At 43.6% G+C, this 21,556-nt stretch overlaps 1 protein-coding gene across 2 annotated transcripts; it reads left to right on the forward strand.

Annotated features, from left to right (window-relative positions):
• Nucleotides 1-1,873: 1,873 nt before the first annotated feature.
• On the forward strand, nt 1,874-20,483 carry ZDHHC7 (zinc finger DHHC-type palmitoyltransferase 7). 2 transcript variants are annotated; one of them, XM_066327517.1, is made up of 8 exons: nt 1,893-2,019; nt 6,032-6,118; nt 8,363-8,700; nt 11,237-11,361; nt 15,732-15,828; nt 16,076-16,157; nt 17,276-17,406; nt 18,404-20,483. In XM_066327517.1, the coding sequence occupies exons 3-8, from the start codon at nt 8,380-8,382 to the stop codon at nt 18,578-18,580; spliced, it is 933 nt and encodes a 310-aa protein (XP_066183614.1). In that variant the 5' UTR covers nt 1,893-2,019; nt 6,032-6,118; nt 8,363-8,379; the 3' UTR covers nt 18,581-20,483. The 2 variants fall into 2 exon arrangements, with proteins under 2 accessions (XP_066183615.1, XP_066183614.1); XM_066327518.1 differs by lacking the exon at nt 6,032-6,118 and having other exon boundaries at nt 1,874-2,019.
• Nucleotides 20,484-21,556: the final 1,073 nt, after the last annotated feature.

The raw sequence follows: 21,556 nt of genomic DNA on the forward strand, positions 1-21,556 counted from the left end.
CTGCTATTTCAGCCACTCTGAGATAAAAGCACAAGAATGGTAGGGTTTTTTTCTGTAATTTAATATAAAATAACAGAATATTATTTTGTTTTCATTTTCATTCCTGCATAAATAACATATTAGCTACATTAAGGAAAACACCGAGGGAGAACGAAGCTTCAGAAAAAGATCAGCTCTTCTGATTTTGTGTCTATAAATATTTACATAATTATATTTGAACAGCAGAGACATTGGCATCGACCAATTTCTTTTCATATGCGCAACCAGCTGTTGGGAAATAGATGGAAATATGTCAAATCAAGCTTTTCATATGTCCCCAATATTTCAGCACAGGGGAGAAGACAAACAGGCATGTGAGCAGCTGTATTTTATTGCACTTACTAGCACACACACCCCTTTTGCACTGGCTGCCCGTGTCCCACTAGATGGTGGTCATGCTACAAGGAAAAAAAAGGATGCAGACGAGTGCCCGGGTTGTCATCGTTTCTGTTTGTCATCCTTCAGCGTTTTTTATTTGCTTTAAAAATATCCTCAGCTCACACACTGTAAGGTTTGCTGGTTTGCCTCTACCTTTTGAGCCACTGGGTCCGTATTTTTCCTAATACACAGTGGGAAATTCTGAATGAGTGTCATGTAACAATATTTCCATATCAAACAGTTTATCCATTACTGATTTTTAATCATAGTGAACAACTGCTGAACATGCTCTTGAATTAGGTGCCAAATCACATTCCTGAGACTCTCAGAAGCGAAATCAACATATGGTTTGGGTGGGAAGGGATCTTCAAACTCATCCAGTTCCACCCCCTGCCATGGGCAGGAACACTTTCCACTGTCCCAGTTTATTCCAAGCCCAGTCCAACCTGGCCTTGGACACTGCCAGGGATGAGTTAATGAGGGACTATAATGAAATATGTTAATGAGGGACTGTAATGAAATGATCACGAAGATACGAGTAGACGTAAAGCAAAAATTCTTCACGGAGTAATTTCTTGCAGGGGCAGGGTGATGTCCCCAGCAGCCCTGGAGCCCGGCACAGGAGGGACCTGGAGCTGCTGGGGAGATTCCAGGGAAGGCACCAGGGTGAGCAGAGGGATGGAGCAGCTCTGCTGGGAGGAAAGGCTGGGAGAGCTGGGAATGCTCAGCCTGGAAAAGAGAAACTTGAAGGTGACCCAATTGTGGCCTTGCAGGGCCTGAAGGGAGCCCGCAGGAAGGATGGAACGGGACTGTTTATACGAGCACGTAGTGACAGGACCAGAGGGAATGGCCTCAAACTGACAGAGCAGGTTTGGATTAGATGTTAGGAGGAAATTCTCCCCTGTGAGGGTGGGGACAGCCTGGCACAGGCTGCCCAGCGAAACTTCGGCTGCTCCATCCCTGAAAGTGTCCCAAGCCGGGTCGGACGAGGCTTGGCGCACCCTGAGGGAGTGCCAGCTCTCCCTGCCCGTGGCAGGGGTTGGGACGGAACAAGCCCCGCGGTCTCTCCGGTCTCCACGCCCGGCAGTGCGGCTGTGGCCGGCCGCGACGCCGCCGCTGCCCTCAGGGCTGTGCCAAGGCCCCGCTCATCCCGGCCCGGCCCCGCCCCTCCCGGCCTCGGCCCCGCCCCTCCCGGCCCCGGCCCCGCCCCTCTCAGCCCCCGCCCCGCCCCTCCCGCCCCGGCCCCGCCCCTCCCGCCCCGGCCCCGCCCCCCCGCCCCGGCCCCGCCCCCCCCGCCCCGGCCCCGCCCCCCCGCCCCGGCCCCGCCCCTCCCAGTCCCGGCCCCGCCCCTCCCCGCCCGGCCCCGCCCCTCCCGCCCCGGCCCCGCCCCTCCCGCCGCGCCTGCGCCAGGCCGCGAGCGCGTCCCTTCCGCCTCCCGCGGAAGCGCCGCCCCCGCCGCTTCCGGGATCCTGCGGCTCCTCGGGAGCCTCGGGAGCCGCGGGCGCGGTGGCGGCGGGCGCGGAGCTCCAGCGGCCGGGGCCCGGCCCCAGCGCCCCACCGCGCCAGGGCAGCGGGGCCGCCGCCTCTGCTGCTGCCGCTGAGGTAAATCCACTCGCGGTCCTTCCCCGCTCCCCGGCGGGTCCCCGCGGGAAGGAGCGCGCTGGCCCCGGGAAGGGCGAGCGGGGAAGGTTAGCGGGGATGAGCCGCCTCAGGCCGGGCTGGGCGCTGGGCTGCTGTCTGGGGGCAGTTCGTGGGGTGTTCCTGCGTGTGCTGTCTCTTTCCGCGTTATTTACACTACTCCCCCCCTCAAAAAAATATTAAAAATCCTCCATCAGCAGCGATGGGAAGAAGCCCGGACGTGTCCCTGTGCCTGGAGCCCGAGGTGCCGCTCTGGGAAGCTGGAAGGGCAGCTCCCATTTGACTCCCACCTTTCCGGGTTTGCTCCGGGGGATTTCCCTGATTTATGTGGTTTTAATCTTCCTCATTTCCAGGAGAGGAGCCCAGCGCTTGCAGGAAGTGGGAACGCAAAGAGCTCTCGAATGAGAGGGTGGGTTCGTGCGGCGCAGCATGTGTGTGATCTGTGCCACTAAAAAAAAAAAAAAAAAAAGGGATTGGGCAATAACTGGCTACTTTTTGTGCTGAATATCCCCTCGTAAGATGGTATCAGGATGCAGAATTACGGTGATGTAACTGTTTGCTTTGCTGGAGACATAATTAGGTTGAAGTCGCCGTGACTGTTCACATTAACAGACTTAAATTAGCTCTTTTGAAGTGAATGCTCTCTGACTTTGAAAATTTACAGATAAAAAGGAGCCGTGCTGGTTCATTAGGAGATGAAACTGATGTGAAATTTTAGTGGTTTGAGATTAAATAGCTGAGGTCTGTCTGTGGCTGAAAGGAGCTGGTAATGCTTTTATATCTCTGTAGCTTCTTGGTTTTCCTTTAGCAATAGTGTATTTTGTATCATACAGATCCGATGATTTCTTTTTTATGCCTTTTACGAGGACAGAGAACTTTTAAGGAAAGTGAATTGGTGGGATTTTGCAGTGATTGAATGGCTGAACATGAAGAACGTAGAGGAAATGTGAGGATTTATGTGTCTAATATAGGGAACAATTGAAACAAAGGCTTGAACATGCCTCTAATGAATATTGGAAGTTGCTAGTGAGAATAGTTTGACCAAGAGCATTATTGTTTGGAGCCTGGGAGGAAGAATCACACGGATATGGATGTGGATATAATAGCTGACACTCAAATGTGCTTGCAAGCTTGAGATCACAGAGCCATCACTGTGATACCTGAGCTCTCTTCAGCTGAGTGTCAGGATAGAGTGTGCACTGATGAATGCAAAAATTTAGAAATAAAAAGTTTACTCTCTTAAGTAGGATGTGATTCATGCAGTTGCTGTTGGCGAAGAGGTAAAACTTCCAGCTTTCACATGCCAGTGTTGATATTGGTGTGAGCCTTGTGGAATCTAATCGGAATTTGAGCCTGTGGCCCTGCTCCAGAGGAGGCAGAAATCAAAGCCCAGCCACAGATCGTATTTGTGTCCTTCTCAGGTGAAGGTTGTTTAATCCAGGAGCGTTTTGTCCTTGCTGCTGTACCCCAGTGAACTCTTGGGGGATCAGATTGTGTGTTTGGTTCCTTGCTGGGCACCAAAGTCATGTGTAAGATACTTTCTTTGACTTTCACATCTCGGGGTGAAAGATGTGTTATTGAAAAGAAATCCTGCTGCACATCTCTGGTGTTGTTTTGTGCTTACGGAAGAGTGATTTGGTATCACAAATCTAGTCCATGTCTGATAGCAAAGCTTTGTAATACTTTGTACAAATATCTGTTCTGAATACACTCATCAGGGTGTTTTTTTGCATTTTGATTGTGAATTCTCATTTCTGGGTTTTGAGGATGTTTATGAAGATGTCACTGGCATAAATCATAGAAGTGGTTTGGGTTGGAAGGGACCTTAAAAATCATCTTGTTCCCACCTCTTGAGGGAACATCTTCAGCTAGATGGATTGCTCCGAGCTCCCTCCAGCCTGGCCTTGAGCAATTCCAGGGATGGAGCAACCTGTGCCAGGGCCTCACCACCCTCACAGGGGGGAATTCATTCTGTATATCTAAACTAAATTTCTTCCCTTTAAGTTTGAAAAAAAGATGTATGTAATTAGGTGATCAACTTCTTCCACTAAAACCAGGCCTTTTACAAGGCCATCTTTCTGGTGGTCATGAATTTATGATGTAACTTCTTCAAAAGTTGTTGTGTTTTGTTTGTTTTATTCCAGTAGTATATCTGCATTTTAGGCCTGAGTTTCAGTACCAGTGAGGTGCAGGTCAGGTGAGATATTCCCAACCTGAGAAATTCAAATAACCCCTCAGAGTGGAACTGGTTTAGGTCAGGTTTAATACAACCACGTGTGCGAACGTAACAACATCCGGCATGAAGCATTGAATAATCTGCTGTTATCTTCTGCTGCCAGATAAAGATTTGTAAAAGGTCAAATTAAAACCTGTTGTTTGGTGTGTTAGAGGTTGAAGTGTAGTGCTTTGACCTTTTGTACTCTGAGTATGCAACAAAGAGTAAATTTTGTTAGGACAGGTGTTGAAGCAAATAAATAAGGAGTAGAGGGAAGCTGTGAGCGTCTCAGTGAGGATGCTGAGCTCTTTGTAAAGGGAGAGCTTTTCATTGATCCTCTTCCCTTGGAGGGACCAAAGTGGGGCCACCAGTGTGAGCAGCTGGAGAGGAGAAGGATGGGGCAGATCCCCTGAGAACGCCTAAATCCATTATTCCTGCAGAGCTGAGCTCAGGGGACACTTGTACCTAAACCAGGCTGTGACAAACACAGATTCTGCACAGGATTGCAGTTGGGATGAGGGGCTGGCTGAGCAAATCACGTCCCTGTCTCCTCACTGAACTCTCCATGAGCAATTGCAGCTGATGAGTGCGATGTGAATATTTCACCTGCGGGGGCTGAGCGTGTGTCGTGTTCCCTCAGCTGTCACCCTCAGCTGTCACCCCCAGCTGCAAACGGCTGGGTGACACTGCACATTCATGTGAGACACCCAACCTGGCTGCTCCCGTGCCTCTGCTCGGCTGCCACCAAATGCCACCTCAGTGACAACTTAATGGCTGTGGGTTTCACAATATTGTGAAGTTTAAGAGTCTTAAAAGCTTATTTGTAAAGCAAACCACGAAGCAATCAGAGCTTCCTGCGGTGATACAGAAGATAAGAGGGGATGGTTTTAAACTAAAAAAGGGCCAGTTGGGATTTGATCTCGGAAGTTTTTCACAATGAAGGTGGTGAAGCTCTGGCACAGAGAATCTGTGGATGCCTCTTCCCTGGAAATGTCCAAGCTCAGGTTGGATGGGGGTTTGGAGCAAGGTTGGATAGTGGGAGGTGTCCCATGGGCAGGGGGTGGCACTAAGTGACCTTTAAAAGTCCCTTCCAACCCAATCTATTCAATAATTCTGATATGTTCATAATAAACACTTGCATTACCATTTAGTCTTGCAGGAGAATGTTTGAGTTTGTTTAAATAAGGTAAAGAGACTTCTCCTTTTCAATTCCCCTTGAGCTGGGACAGTTTGAGAATGGGTACCAAAGAACCCCACCGGTAATGTTGTATTTGGAGTATCTATTTCTAACAAGCTGCTTTCAGAAGCTTTTCAAGAAAGTGACTTTGCATTTGCTGTAGCTCTTAAATGTCAGAATTTTTATGTTACTCTCAAAATATATTAAGTTAACCTTGCAAATAAGAGTGATTTTCAGGTCACAAAATTTACTTCAAGTAAACAGAGAATAAAACCGATAAAGAAGAGCACCCTAGGTACTCCTTTAGGCAGCTTTAATCAGACAGCAAGTCAGGCCCACACCTCTTCTGTTCTCTTCCCCAAATAGAAATGTAATGCAAGATTCTGCTCCAAGTGCCATGTGGTGATTTCCAAAAGTTAACAGCTAAAAATGTCAAGCTTTCAAGTACCTGGTCTCCTAAATAAAACAGGAACTTTTTCATTGTAGCTACATTCGGAGTGCTACTATTGATGTGTATCGTTTGTATTTAACAATATTTTCCTGATGCAGCTTTGCTAATCAGTTTGTTGGTGATGTCTTTTCAGATCTACAGCAGACATGACTATGTGAATAAGCAGGGATAACCCAAAGGCAGGACAGGATGTCAGAATAACATACAAAACATTTTTGAGGTATTTGTTTTGTTTTGGATTTCTTTAATTGTGCTAAAATCTTTTCGGTTGTCTTTAAGGCATTTAAGCAAAATGAATGCAGTAATTCTGTGCCATTCCATACTTAAAACATTCCTTAAAAGTTTTAGAAGCCCTTTTTTGATTAAATAATAGCTGATTTGCATGGTTATTTACATGATCTTCATGTTCCAGCTGCTAATTGTGTATTTTTATGAAACTTTTATTTTCTTGACCACAAGGGAGGGTGGTGTCCCAAAGTGCTATTGGACTTAGTTGACACAGATTGTAGTTTTAACTATGAACATTTAGAAGGATCAAGGTCATTTGAACTGGGTAAAAAGAGGACCTTATTTAGGTTAAATTAAGCTTTAATTACTTTTAAGGGAGATAAAATTCATTCTTTCCTAAGGTAATTTTCTTGTGTGTGACATCTTCATCCTTGGCTTAGCAGCTGCATTCCGGTGAGAGAGGAATTTTGTCCAAAAAACCCCAATGTGTGAACAGAAACTTCTAGAAATTGTAATAGATACAAGCAGCAGAGCTGAATTTCAGTTTGTTCTGTTCCACAAGCAAAGAATGTGTCCTTCAGACACCTCAGTGTTCTGGGAGCTTCCCAGCTATTTCTGCAGTTGCTCTCACATCTCTCTGCTGCATCTGCATGTATTTATTTTCATTTCTTGGATTGCTCCTGCCTGGTTCTAACATCAAAGCTTAAGGATCAGAAGGATTTCCTGGGCAAGAATGTGTCATTCTGATTCCTGATAAAGAGTTTTTAAAGGGTTTAGACAAACACAGCCTCATCAAAAACCATCTCAGTGCCAGTGTCTTCACCTGGTCACTTGAGCCATTCTAGAGGGACAAAGTGATCCCATGTTCAAGGTCTTGGGATGGAAATTGCAGTGCCATAAATCCCTACAGTGTGTGTAAGCTGCCATTAGTAAGGGGGGGAAAAAGGGAGACCTCTGTGTGCCTGTCATAAATCAATAGAAATGCTTTCAGGTTTCTCTCAGGCATGGCCTTTAAGAGCAAGAATCAATATGATTTTTAGCACACAGTATACTTTTAAAGCAGCAGGATATTCTTGAGGCCTCATGTTTAAGCTTTAATTTGTCTTCTGTTGGTTGATAGCACGTCGGTTCTACCATTCCATATCTTTCCTTGGGAGAGATGTCTGGAAAATAATGCTGTTTTCATGAGAGCTGTTAAGGCTTCAAGTCTGGCTTTTGCTCCACGCTGGAAGGACAACAAAGCCCTCAAAGAGTTTTCATGAAATAAAATGAATTAATGTGTTCTTTGAAAATCTGATTCATGTAATCCGTTGCCATGTTAATTTAACCAAAACCATTTGTTTCCCTTAAGTTTGGGCTGATCTGAGACCATTTTATGAGTTATCCAATATATCTTTGTAAGAGGCTTGTGGTTTTTCCAAAACAATAACATTTTTGTCAACAAATGTAGCTGCTTTCTAACTTGCTGTGTTGTTTGTTGTGAGCAATGTATTAGAACAGCTTCATTTCCATCCTGGTTTTCCTTTCTACTCTTCCCTCACTTGCTGCAGCAGAATAAAAACTCAACAGTCTGGTGCCATAATTTGCTGTTTTCAGAGAGACATGAGCTGTAATTTAATGAAGACTTTGCCATTTTAGCTGGAGATAAAAGAGAGTTGAGTTTTTAACAGAAGGGGAGGAGTGGTTTATGAGCACAGCATGATGGAAATAAAGCCAGTGTAAAATCTCTTTGTCAGGCATTGAAGTTGCATGTTTGTGGTGGGTTAGCCCTGGCTGGACACCCACCAAAGCTGGTTTGTGTCTTCCCTCAGCTGGAGAGGGGAGAGAAAAAATAAAAAAAAAGGCTTGAGATAAGAGCAGGAGAGATCACTCAGCAATTATTGTCACAGGCTTGACCTGGGGAAATCAGCTTCATTTATTACCCGTGGCATTAGAGTAATAAGAAATAAAAACTAAAAAAACCAACCAACCAAAAAACCTTCTAAAACCAACCAATAAAAAAAAAAAAAAACCCTAAAAACAAAACCTTAAAATGTTCATCATCCTATTCATCTTGACGTAGTCACAGAACCGCTCAGGCGTCGATCATAAAGAATCCCTGTTGTGTTTCGAACCCAAACATGTTTTATCTCCCAGAAGGGAAAACCCAGAGCCACCTGCACTCTGTTTCCTCATTAATAATTAATGCTGAGCTGCTGCTGCTGCTGGTGATGCTGTGGTGTGTCTGTCCCTGCAGGGCGAGGCCAGCAAACCATGCAGTCATCAGGGCACCGTTTCCGCGATGTCGAGCACCACCCGCTCCTGGCCGACAATGACACCTACGACTCCTCCTCCTCCTCCTCCTCCTCCTCGGAGGCCGACATGGCTGACAGGGTCTGGTTCATCAGGGATGGCTGTGGCATGGTCTGTGCCATCATGACCTGGCTCCTGGTGGTCTATGCAGACTTCGTAGTGACTTTTGTCATGTTGCTGCCTTCCAAAGACTTTTGGTACTCCGTGATCAACGGGGTTCTCTTTAACTGCTTGGCGGTGCTGGCTCTGTCGTCACATCTGAGGACTATGCTGACTGATCCAGTGAGTATCCAAGAGTTCCTTGGCGTTGGATTGTCCCTTCCATCTGCACAGAAGTTTGGAGGAATGATACTAGGTCTTCTCCTGCTGGGAAAAGTAGTGTTAGAGTCAAAACCCCCTCGTGTTAGAGTCAAAAACCCCTCATGTTAGAGTCAAAACCCTCAAGGTTTTGATGATACTTGTACTTCTCATCAGGAGTAGTACCTGTACTTCTGTTGCTCCATTAATGAAACCATAAAGGAACAGTCAGTATAAAATTTATAAAAGTGTTAGGCTCAAGAAAAAACAGTAAAATATTACTCCAGGTCCTGAAGAAGCTGATAACATTTAGTTTCTCTGTCCTCATTTTTCTTACTTTTTTTATCAGATTTCTTTTCAAAATTTGTACCTTCGTCCTCTTGCCCCTCTTGAAATGCTTCTTCCATTCGTGGCATGTGGAAGAACTTTTAGAGGTGGATGTGCTGCAAAACCTCAGGCACACTTGGCATAATGGAAACACCACTGTCCCATGTGATTCCTGCAGTTTTGTCTTTAAATATTTGGAGTCAGAGGGAAGGGAGATTTAAGCTGAGCAGATATTGAAGCACTGTGGGTGTAAGAGGTCTTGAAAGTGCTCATTTCTTAGAACTTTTACTCTTCAAGATTTTAAGAGATGAAACAGTTGGTTTCATGCTAAAATCTATTAGTATTTTTAGGGAATAAATCTGGGAAAAGTTAGGTGAGGGAAAAGCACCTATTTTTGCCAGATTTTTGGAAAAAAAAAAACCCAGTACCAGTGTGGAGGGAAGCTATGAGAGTGTTCACAAACCCAGCAGGGTGTTGTAGTTAATGATTTTCTAGGTCTTTGATTTCCTTCTGCCCACACCCAGTGATGAAATATCACAACTTCTACAAACTGTGACAGCTAAGAGAGTTAATGGTTTAAAGATTTATTGCTTAAAATGTGAGCTGGTAAAACTGGGTGTCTCTCTAGACCTGTGTTGGTTTTTATGGGTAAAACATGATCCAAACTGAGATGAGTCACTGCTTTTTTCCTCTGTTCCTTTCCTGCTGACTCCCAGAATGGAAGACACAACTGTGTGATAGAAACTAAGATGAAAGGAAGAAAGGAATGAACTGCCTCAAAACTTACGTGAATTAAATTTATTCTTGTAACTATAAAAATAGATTCTTGGTGGCTGGCTGTGACTGTGAAAGATGTTCTTGAAATAGAGCATGTTTCTGTCAGCAAAATGCTTGAAAATGTGGTCTGAGGTTCTCATCCTTGTGGCAGGTGAACAGGGGAATGTGAGATGTTTACACCAAATATTAACTTGAGCAACAGCATTCAGATTGCAAAATCCACCCTAGGAGTAGGAGATGAGTGTTTCAGGAAGTCTCTGTGTACCCCTGTGAGCACCAGTTCAGGTTTGAAGCAGCACTCAGCCAAAAAGCTCACCTGGGACACGAGCTGGGCTGTGTCTTGGCCAACAGAAACACAAATTTATTATTCCAGGCCACAGGCAACAAAAAACCCCTACCTAAGCAGAGGGGTGTTTTTGGCAGTGGAAACTGAACTCTTGCTGGCTTCTTTATTCTGTCCCAGAACTTTTACAGGTGTCTGTGTCAAGTGCTGATATTTCCAGGGGGATTTTTTGAGTGAGAATTAGTTGTAGAGTGTTGCAGTTGGCTTAGGCTGGCCTGGAGAAGGCTCTCCCTGTGTGAAGGAAGTCTTGGAGCAGTTGGTACAGAAAGGCCACTGCACTTGGCTGTCACATCCCACTTTATTTCACAATCACTTCCCCTCACAGATAAGGCTTTACCTCCATAAATGAGCAGGGTGACAATGGTGCTGTCCATTATTTTCTCCTTACTAATCCAAGTGTAGATCCTGAACTCAGGAGGCTGATGCAGCTCTGTGATAATCAGAGAACTAATCGCTAGAAGTTAATTTCTTTTCCCAATCAATTATTTCTCTTTCGAATCAGTTCCTTCAACTCTTTACCACCAAGCTGCACAATAAAGAAGAGTGAAGAAGCCAATGCTGGTCCTTCCAACAGTCTCCAAGCTAAAGATTTTAGGAAAAAAGAATGACAGTTCTCAAAAACTTGGGGCAAGTGGTTCAATCCTGACTTCAGAGAGTTGAAAAAACATCTTTCAGTAGTTGCTGATTTAACTTCTGTGGAAGGCTTGGCCCATTAGTCAAATGCCACACCAAATACTCAGGGTCACTCCTCAGCAATTGGTGAGCAGTGTTGTATCTGCAGGGTAAGACGTGTCTCCCTCTTCATTCCTCTGGGCTGGTGGCAGGATATTCTATGAGAATTAAGCTAATTCTTGGCCAGAGATTAGTCTTGTTGAAATAAAGCTGAATTTGAGGTCAAGCAGAGGTAATTTATTCATTTGGAATTGATTCTGGCTTATAGCAGACTGGCTTTGAATAAATGAACTTATTTCAGCAATTATCCTGAGGTTACTGGTATGAAGTCTATGAAATGTATTTTTAAATGCTCTCATGCCATTTAAGAAGCTTTCTCTCCTCTAATTGAAATGATTTCAGGGGGCTGTGCCCAAAGGAAATGCCACTAAAGAATACATGGATAATTTGCAACTGAAACCAGGAGAAGTGATCTACAAATGTCCCAAGTGCTGTAGTATCAAACCTGAGCGTGCACACCACTGCAGGTATGCCAGAGTTCCTTAAAGAGTTCTGCATTTGGAGGCATGGAATGACATTCCTGATATTTCTTCATTTTTTTCCCCCCCAGAAATTTTTTTGGGTATCCACTAAACTTTCAAATTCCTACATTGCCGAGTATTTTATAAGTGTAATGTACTATGGCCAAAAATGGCTGTGGATGAGGGGAGAGAAGTAAGAGACTCAAAGATTTTATAAAAATAACTATGCTTTGGTGTCTTAAATAAATTTGATCTGTGAATATATTTTCCTGTACATAATTCCAGTTATTTTGCTGTGCTATGGCTAATGCAGGGCAAAGAAAAGAATCTCAAATTTCTGAGAGGAGCTGATTTAAGAAATGAATCCTGCAGTCTTAAATTAACAAAATTTAGAGTGGTTTTAAATGCTTACTTTGTGTCATCTCTTCTTGGCAGTGCATTTGAAGTTACATGTGGATTGGCAGGTTGTTTTCCCAAAGTTGCATGAATAATTGGTCGAATGCACTTCCACCTATTGAAAACCCATTTGAATAAGGACAGAAGTGATGATCATTTGAGCTAAACACACTATGAAAGAGATAGTAAATGTATATTTTTAATTCTCAGTCTTTGGAGTTTTCAGGCACTGTGGAAATGCTTTTGTAGTGTTTTTTGTGTGCCAGTTGAAAATAGCTGTGCCTGCATAATCAGGGCTTACATAAAGATGCAAATGCCTCTGGTGGCTCTCTAGGTGTGGGGAGTGATGTGTGTTGAATTGTGAGAAGTATTAAATTGAAGTCTCTGAGTTAGTGCCTGTCAAAAGAACAGAGCAGAGTCTTGTCAGGACTCTGAGCTGATTCTGGAGCTTTGTGGGTTCTGAATGAAAAGCCTGGTGTGTGTCAGGGCTCAGTGCAAATGCTCCAGCTGAGGAGCTGCTCCCATTATAAACACTCAGCCTTGGCACGGAGCTCCTGTTCTTCTCTCAGCTCTGAGTGGGATTTTGTGTCTGGAGTGTGAAGGGAGAAGTTCCACGGATAAACAGGCGAGTATGGGATTATCTGCAGTTGGTTTAGGCTGGCTTTGCTCAGGGGCAGATCCCAGGGCTGCTGCTTCATCAGCTGGGGAGTGTTCCCCGAAGGATGGCTGGGGGTGGAGGCAGCACAGCTGCTCCTGGGGCAGGAGGGGAGGTGGGAATCCCTGGGGATCCAGGAGAGCTGTGCACTGTTCACATGGCCTGGCTCTGTGTCTGTGGGCTGCACTGAGGGGGCCCCACTGAGCCTGGGCTGGATCTCACTCATCTTCTCATCCCATATTCAGGTTGATTCCTGCAGAGGCCTTGCAGGTATCCATGGATTTGCCATGTTTTTGGTCCTGGTAGGATTTGCTGATTTGGAAGGAGCCCTAAATGAAGGCATCATCTGTTGAACTCCGTATGACAGAAAAAGAGCTGCAGTATCAGAGATCCTGAAGCTCAAATACCTTCTTCATAGCAAGAATTTGAGCAGCATTTATTGTTAAAGCAGAGCAAGAATGGATAACGTCTGTGAAAAAATGGAATAGCTGATATTTTCAAAGGGTTTGTTTTCCCCAAGCAGTTGTTTAGGGATCCGGCTTTGTGTGTCTCAGGAATTGTTTTAATCCTTGGTCAAATATTCTGTCATGTTTTACTGAAGGGTAAAGGAGTCATTTTGGGGCTTGCTCAGTGCATCCCTGGCTCCACAGAACCTCTGAAAGAGAAAGCCAGAGCCTGAGTGTTGTGAGGCTGCTGTCATGTTTTTCTCAGCAGTTGGATTTCTGGTTTAATTGTCTTTGTTTCTGTTAATCTGATTCTTTGCCTTCGATTTATCCCTGCAGGAGTTTACCCAGTAGAAAAAGGGTTTGTTTGATTATGCTGCCAATTTTTTTTATTGGTTTGCAAAGCTATTCCAAGGACATTAAAAGGATGGTCTAGTCCCAAGTATTCAAAGTGGCAATTTGCTGATAGAAGAGACTTGAAAATGGAAATTGAAGTTGGTTGCTGTTGGGAAATACTTACACTGAGAGCCACAGTGCATGTTTTGAGTAGTAAATTATTAACAGAAGAGACTCTTAGGATGTAGTTACAAAAATTGTTGTGCAACACTGCAACAGAAGTTCTTTTAAGGAAGAAAAATAGTTTCATAACACACATTTGTGAGGGGGGAAAGAGCAGGAACCTTTTATTTACAGCTAAGCATCTCTGAAATACATTGAAGTGATGTTTTAGTGAGCAGTTAACATTTTCAGCACAGGGAAGAGCCCTATCCAGAGTGAATGGGTTTTCATTTTCACTGAAGGAGCACAGTTGTCATCATTTCTGCCTGTTCTGAGTGCCTGTGTTGGTGTGTGGGGAGCTGTTACTCTGAATTAAGTCACTGAGATGTTTCCACCAGGCTCCCAGGGAATATCTGTTACAAACACCCATTTCTCTTGAGTCTTTAGCTGTGTCTTTCTGAATGTTATCCTTGACATTCAGAGCTGTAATTGCACCTGCATGAGTTCATGGAGCAGCACATCCAGGCTGGAGGAGAGACTTTTCTCCATCCACAGGTGCTTGTTCTGTTTGCTCCTCTCCTGTGAACAACCCAGGGGGCAGCTGAAGGAGGGATTTCCCCAAACTGCTGCTGCACAGAAAGGAATAAAATACAAGGGATGGGGTAGGAAGAAGGCAGAACCACTGCTTGAAGCAGTGCTGTGAGATTGTTGGTGGGAGATCAGGAATAAAGGCAGGGTTCCAGATATCTGAGCTCTTGTGAGAGCCCTGTGTGGGCTTGTGAGAAATTCTGAATGAGCAGAAGCGAGTCCTGCCCACCTCACATCCTCCAGCATTCAGCCTGATTGAGCCTGGGTAGGATTTTACTCAGCACTTCACATTAATATTGTTTTCAGAGTGCTGGCATAGATTCTGTGCCACATCAGGAGCTTTGTCTGGTTGTGATGCTCAGGGAAATGAGAAGCTGAATTTGTAGGCAGCAAGGGAAGTTTTCTGAGGAGCCTCCTGAATGTCTCCTCTGGAGTGATACCCGGTTTTACTGCACCACAGAGTGGTTGTGGTGTTTATCTGGTACTGGGATTTTCACTTGTAGTTAAAAAGTCAGTAGCAGAGGATGAATTCTCTTTATTGTCCCTAAAACAGGAGGCAGGGGGAATGTAGGGGTTGGGTTTTGAAAGCTCAGAGCAAAAGCAGCTTCATTTGGGATTTTTCCCCATAACCTGTACAGTAGTGTATTCTGCCTCATGCTGAATTACCTTAAAATCATACAAATGTGATGTCTTAAAAAGTATTTTCTGCCTCAGAGCATTGATTTCCCCCCACCCCTCCCTCTTTTGTCTCTCCAGTGACAGTCACCCAGCTTTGCTTTGTGGTTTGTCACCACACGTAAAGCAGCCTGTACTAAAAAACAAAGAGGTTTGAATAAGAGTGCCTGCATTTTTTAGGCTTATTTGGCTTGGTGACTGCTGAAGTGAAAATGTTTAATATTCTGGGTATTCTGAGGGAAAATTTGGAGCCCTGAGTGTGTGGCTGTCTTCAGTACAAAGCTGGGAAAGTGGAATATCAGCATTGCTCAAGCTATTGATTTGTGAAGAACTACAACAGATGTTGCAACTGTTTTGTTTTTGGTGTGTAATTGTTCATATTTGGCTGCAGAACTGAGCCCTCTGCTGCTCTGTGGCAGATGTAAAATGGACTTACTGCAGTATTTGACTTCTGTGGGCATAACCTTGACTCAAAACTGGGCAGGAACCAAGTGAACCAGCAGAGAACAGGAGTGTTCAGGAAGTCATGAACAAGTAGCCACTCGATAAGTGCTGGTTATAGTTTCAATATTTGTGTTTTCTGTTGAGGAAGTGAGGTTTGATGCCGCAAGCCGTGCTTTAGTTGAGATTTTGATTGCATAAGTTTCGAATTTTATGGCTTGTTGAGACCTCAAGGGTGACAGTTTCTCTCTTGAGGATGTGAATTTCTTGGGTTTCTTCTTATCAACAAGCAAAATTTACAACTTGAAAGCCTATAAATGTAAAATTTACTTTATCTGAAAACCTTTTCCAGAAGGGAAAGGGTTTTATTAATACTGAATATAGAGAGAGAGCCGAAGCTTTGCCTCTTCTGAAGTTCTGGATTTGCTTGATTGTGTGTTTGGCTGTGTGGTGATTGTGTTTTATTGTGAGGAGTATTTTATGAACACAGTCCGTTTTGGAGCAACCAAAAGCTGAATTGTGAGAGGGAACAAACAATTCCTTTAAAGAAATGCAGATAAGATCCCTGTCTGCTGTTTGTCATGAAATATTTCAGCACATCATCCTGTGACCACTGGCTGCCCTTGTTTCTACATTTAAAATACAACATCTTACCAGAAGCCTCTTGTCCTTTCTTCCAGTATTTGCAAGCGCTGCATCCGAAAGATGGATCACCACTGCCCGTGGGTGAATAATTGTGTGGGGGAGAAAAATCAGAGATTCTTTGTTCTGTTTACGGTGAGTGAGCAGCAACAGCAGCTTGATTTTAGGCTGAGCCTACCTTGATTATAACAATTTATGTTGTGCTTGGTGAGTAATGGCTTTAGGGCACAATTGTGTTCTTTGGTTGGGTGGGTTTGTTTTTTTTTCCTTCCGTATTCATTTTTATTTATTCATTTTTATTTTGTGCCGTTTCAAAGTTTCTTGGTTTTGCTGTGTTTTATGTGGTGGCAGTGAGTGAAGTGATGCTGTCTCTTGTTTGCAGATGTACATAGCCCTAATTTCAGCTCATGCTCTTGTACTCTGTGGATTTCAGTTCTTCTCCTGTGTCCGAGGGCAGTGGACTGGTGAGCAAATAAATTTTCATTATCACAATCTAGTGGATATTAGGGGTGAGTCATAGCATTCCTATTTTAGTCTCATCTTTAAACATTTCAGATCAGTTTATCCATCACTCTCTTTTTTTTTTTTTTTTTTTCTGGGTTTTTTGCCCCCTTTCCTTCAGTCATTCTCTGGAAGAGCTGTGGCAGTCAGAGGCATTCTCACTCCCTTTACACACAGTAGTAATTTACTACTTCTGTAGTAGGAAGGAAACTGAGCTAGTCCTCAACCACCTCAGCCCTACATCACCTAAATTTGGGCTTTGTGTGCCCCACTTCACTTCTGGCAGTGACACCTGAAATTTAAACAGATTTCTCCCTCATTCCATTACTGGAGTCAGCTATGAGGCTCTTGCAGAAAAGAAAACTATCACAGTTTTTTTATTTAGGCTTCTGGCTTATATTTCTTAATGTTCCAGTGTGCCAGAGCTCATTCTGGTCTTGTGCTTTTGGCAGATTGTTGATGTGTTCTTTTGGTATATGAAGCAACAGGGAAATCCATGTGATTTTTTTTTTTTTTTTTTGGAGTATTTCATTAAATGGATGGAATCTTGGAACTTTTTATTTGAAACGTTCACCCTCCTGTACACTCTCCCTGTTCAAATATGGTTGAGTTAATCAGGTGATCAGAGGCTCTGCAGAGATGAGAGGCAGACCATGATTACTTTGTGTGGGGAATTAAGAGAAAAAAAGAGTAATAAAGTAATCACAGCCAAGTGGAACATCTGTATTAGCAAGTCAGGGCTGACAGTGGGGATGGTTTTTACAGCTTCTGTCATGCAGGAAGCTCCAGGCTCCTCTCTCATGTGCAATTCTGAGTTCTTCACTCACCTCATGTGCAAACATTTATTTGATAGCCCTGAAATCCCGAGGCAGGATTGCAGAAATAGTTACCATGTGTTTTATAGGAAGGCAGAAGTGTTACTTCCATAAAATTCTTTATTTTCTTGATCAGCAAATAAAGCTGCCACAAATCAGAAGTTTGTTTTAAATGTGAAATACTGTTTCAAGTGCCAGACATGTAGGACATGCTCTGTAATTTGCTGTTGGGGTTTTTTTGGTAACCACGTATCTCATTTTCACAGAGTGCAGTGACTTCTCCCCACCTGTAACTGTGATCCTGATGATCTTCTTGTGCCTTGAGGGTTTTCTGTTTCTCACTTTCACTGCAGTCATGTTTGGCACCCAAATCCACTCAATATGCAATGATGAAACGGTAAAAACCTCGACTTCTTTGTATTCTGTAAAATTTATTCTGGGAAGGTGTGATTAGATGTGGTTTTATTTGCATGAGGAGAGGCTCTTATTTTGGAGAAAGCTGCAAGACTTCCATAGTTCATCATTTTTATTTTTGACAGTTGGGAAGATTGGAATGGTTTACTGGGGGTGGCTTTCTAACAGAAGCTCTTGCACTGTTTGCTTTTTTGACATTTTATAATTTAGTTTTTAATGACAAGGAATGCAAAACTTCTGACTTGAGGTTTGACTTTCCCTTCTGAGCGGGCACAAATTCCTGCTGGGTGCCACGGGAAATGTCTGCTTTTTTCAGATTTATACTGAAAATCAGTCTCACCTCGCTTTGATACATTTTATCAGAGGGTAAAGCAGAGTTTGGGCCATTGGCTCCTTTGTCCTTAGATCTGCAGTGTCACATCTTGAGAGAATAATTGCCTGGGAACATAAGGAAATTGAATCCTGTGACTGTTCCATATTTTCTCATGTTTAAAAGTGTGTTTCTGTACTGAGGAGTAAGTGCAAAACAACTGGTAAATATTGAGCCTTCATTAGTGGGAAGCAAAAAAATGACCATCAAAATAATGCATTTGAGAGAGTAATCCTGCCTCCAGTAATTGTGGGGCAGGAGCCTTGCTGTCTGCTTTCATTAACTGAGTAAACAGCTTGTAATGTAGGACACTGCACGTGGATCCAGCAGCTTTGCTGGGAATTTTGTCTTTTAGCTTGAGGGGGAAAGAGGTGGGGGTAGATAAACCTTCTTGTACATATTTAATGTTCTCAATCTTCTGCCCTGTATCCACAGGGCTAAAACAGTTTCTAACTTCTTCCTTAGTACTTAATAAATAAGAATAAGAAACTTAATCAGCTGTGGAACAGACAGCACAATAAAAAAACTGCAAACCTGGGTTTTATAGCCACCATCAGATTAAACTAAACCTTGGACTCAGCAGTGCATCCCTGCCTGTGCTTGTTTGCAGGAGATTGAAAGACTGAAGAGTGAAAAGCCAACGTGGGAGCGCAGGCTCCGCTGGGAAGGGATGAAATCTGTTTTTGGGGGCCAGCCCTCCCTCCTGTGGATCAACCCTTTCGCTGGATTTCGGATCAGGCGCCTTCTACTGCGAGGAAAGAAAGGAGGACCTGAGTTTTCTGTTTGAGTCTAAATATGCTGGGACTTGCAAGAATCCTATATAGTATTTATTTTGGGGCCAGAGAAGGCTGTCTGCATATAATCTGTGACCAGGGGAAATTGATATCGGATATTTGCTTGTAGCAAGCAGAGTTTTCTACGTTTATTGTCACAGACATCTCATTGATTTCTGAGACAGGAGCTGGATCTGCCACGATCTTCACAGCAGGATACCAGAGGAAAAGCACGTGGTCACACTAAAGAAGCCAAATGTTGTCATGCTACTGTAATTTATTTTCTGAGATTACTTCCCCATTTTTTTCTTTTGTTAAGCCCTTTTTATTTGATAAATGTCTGGGGAATTAACCTGTGTGTTTTTATAACGAGTCAATGTCCTTGGATGCAGTTGTCAATCATTAGGAGGAGCATTCTGGTGGAAGTTGATCTCCAGTGAGACGCAGCCTTCTCAGTCCAGATTTCAGGGAGTTGTGCTTTGTTCAGTTCTCCTTTCTCTTTCAGCTTGTCCTGGTCAGCAGAGCTGTCCCTCTGTGTCCCACACATTCCTCAGGACAGAGGCCCTGTCACACCCTGCCCAGCATCTTCCCTAAAGCATGTGTTTGGCAGTGTCCATCCCATCTGGCATTTAGGGAAAGGCTAAATTCTCACTTGTAGCCTGGCTGGGGGCCAAATCCTGCCCTGTGGAATGTGCATTTCCAGTTCCTCACGCATTGGTGGCACAGGAACTCAAGTGTGGACGAGTGGGAGCAGTGTCCTGCTGTGTGAGGTGACAGGCTTGGGGTAATTCACTGCAAACACTTTGTCCTTGTAGGGTCTTGTTCTGCCCCTTTTTTACTATACAGACTTTTCATAGAGGAAAAGCTGTTAATGATCCCTGGAACAAAGCAAAGAGAGAGGCAACTTCCCTCCTTTCTCGAGTACAGCACATCTTAAATGTAGAAACATCTGCAATAGAAGGAGTTATTTTGAATTTAACCATTTCCAACCAAAACTACTTTGAAGAAACGAGAGCAATATAGATCTAGAACTGCTTTATGTGGGCCTGACAAACAACAGTACTGCTAAAAAATGTTCATAAATCTGCAAGTAATGAAATACAAGCTGCAAGTAATAAAAATCCAGCTAAAAGTTGATTCTTTAAAAATGACATTTAGATTATTTTTTGTATTGTTAACCTATAAATTACTGACCATATAAAGGATAAAGCAGGAGCCTTGATGCATAGCTTGAAACCGTGCCTAGAAAGTAAATAGCTCCCTGGTTCGGGGGCTTGCCTTAAAATTGTCCTGTTCTTGCTTTTGCTCAGCCAGTGGCACTGGTGACCTGTCCCACCTCAAGCAGCTCAGAACCCTGCATTTCCAGCCTCTGTGCACTGCAGGAGCTGTTTCCTTTCTCAGTGCCCTGCTTTCTCCATCTCTTCGTGGCATCCTGATCCCAGCTCCATCAGTTTCTGTTCCATGGGCTGGCTGAAGGCACTGAGGGATCCATTTCTTGTCTGCTGTGGCCCTGTGAACAAAACTGTGCAATACTTTGGGATATTTTCACTTTGCTTGGGAGGAGAGAGGGTGGAGGTGTGGAATGCTGGAGACTTCCTAGGTGGAAATCCGCTGGAATTGCAGCTCGGTGAACAAATCTGGGAGGGGAAACTGGAAGTTTCACAGAATTCTGTGCAGATTCAGTTGCACACCTTAAAGATTGGAGGGGAAGGGGAAAACACGTGTCTGGCTTTGTCCTGAGGCTCTTAACTGTGTATATTGTTCAATGAGAAAATCAGAAAATATCACTCCAGGTGGTTGAACCCTGTGACTTGGCAAATGTGTGCGTGTGGAATCCGGTTTACTTGGCTTTTCAAATCCTTACGTTGTCTTTTTTTTTTAATGTAAAAAAGAATAAACTAATGAATTGAAGTCTTAGTTGATTAAAACTTCTCTACATGTTAGGGTTTGGTTTTTTGGGGTTTTTTTCACATATATTTAGATTGAAGCAGCTTCAGGGAAGTAGTCTTGAATCCTTTGTTTTGTCATTGTATTTATATTAATTAACAGGTGATGCTGCTCCAACTTAAAGATGTTCTTCTGCTTATTAAGAATTTTAAGCTATGCTCTTTTAGCCCTTCTTGGGAATTCCTTTCATCCTCTGGTGTAGATTGCTATTTTATTATAGAACCATGGAATAATTTACATGGGAAGGGACCTTAAAGCTCATCTTGTTCTCATCCTCTTTGAGGGGAGTGGGCAAACACTTCCAGTCTGAAAACTTACCTCAGTATTCCAGCCTTTGCACTTCCAGGGAATTTGGGATAAATGCACCTTTGAATCTCTGGTTTTTCTGTGCAAATGTAGGATTTTTCCTGTTTCTGCAGCTTCAGGAGAGAGACAGTTGTGAGCCTGGAGAGCAGCAGCTTGGGAGTGTCCACCCAAACAAGGAGGAGGAGGAACCAGTGGCAGGAAAGGATGGAGAGACTCAAAGCTGTTCATTTCCCCTTTGCAATAATTCTAAAAAACACTCTGAGATATTTTCTGTGTCTCTATCACGCTCTACTCTAATGTTTCTATGGAGAAAAGAGCTCCAAATCCATGAACACAGACTTTATGCCAGTGCTGCTGATATTTTGGAGCAGGTTAATGATTTGATTGTGTTTGTGTGTCTCTGCAGCCAGGCTGGGCTGTGTTTGTGTGTATTTTAGGGAAGAGTTTGTTTATTCTCTGAAGGGAACAGACGTCCCTGCAGATGGAGCCTGCCAACTTGTCTCCTTTTTATTTTCTTGTTTAATTTCTAGTAGTAATGTCAGTATTGTTCCAGGAATCCTTTCTGAAGTCTTAGACTTAGCAAGAATTCATTTGTGGATTTCTTTATGCCTGTCCTGTGCAGAAATGTTAAATTTGTTTTGTTTCTCTTCTTTCTGTTGGCTGCAGGTCCAGTACTGTTGGAGAAAAAAAGTGGCCTAAGGGGTTTTGAAATACAGAAATTTTGGGCTGTAAAATCA

This window comes from Sylvia atricapilla, chromosome 12, assembly GCF_009819655.1.
Source record: "Sylvia atricapilla isolate bSylAtr1 chromosome 12, bSylAtr1.pri, whole genome shotgun sequence".
Lineage (NCBI taxonomy): Eukaryota > Metazoa > Chordata > Aves > Passeriformes > Sylviidae > Sylvia > Sylvia atricapilla.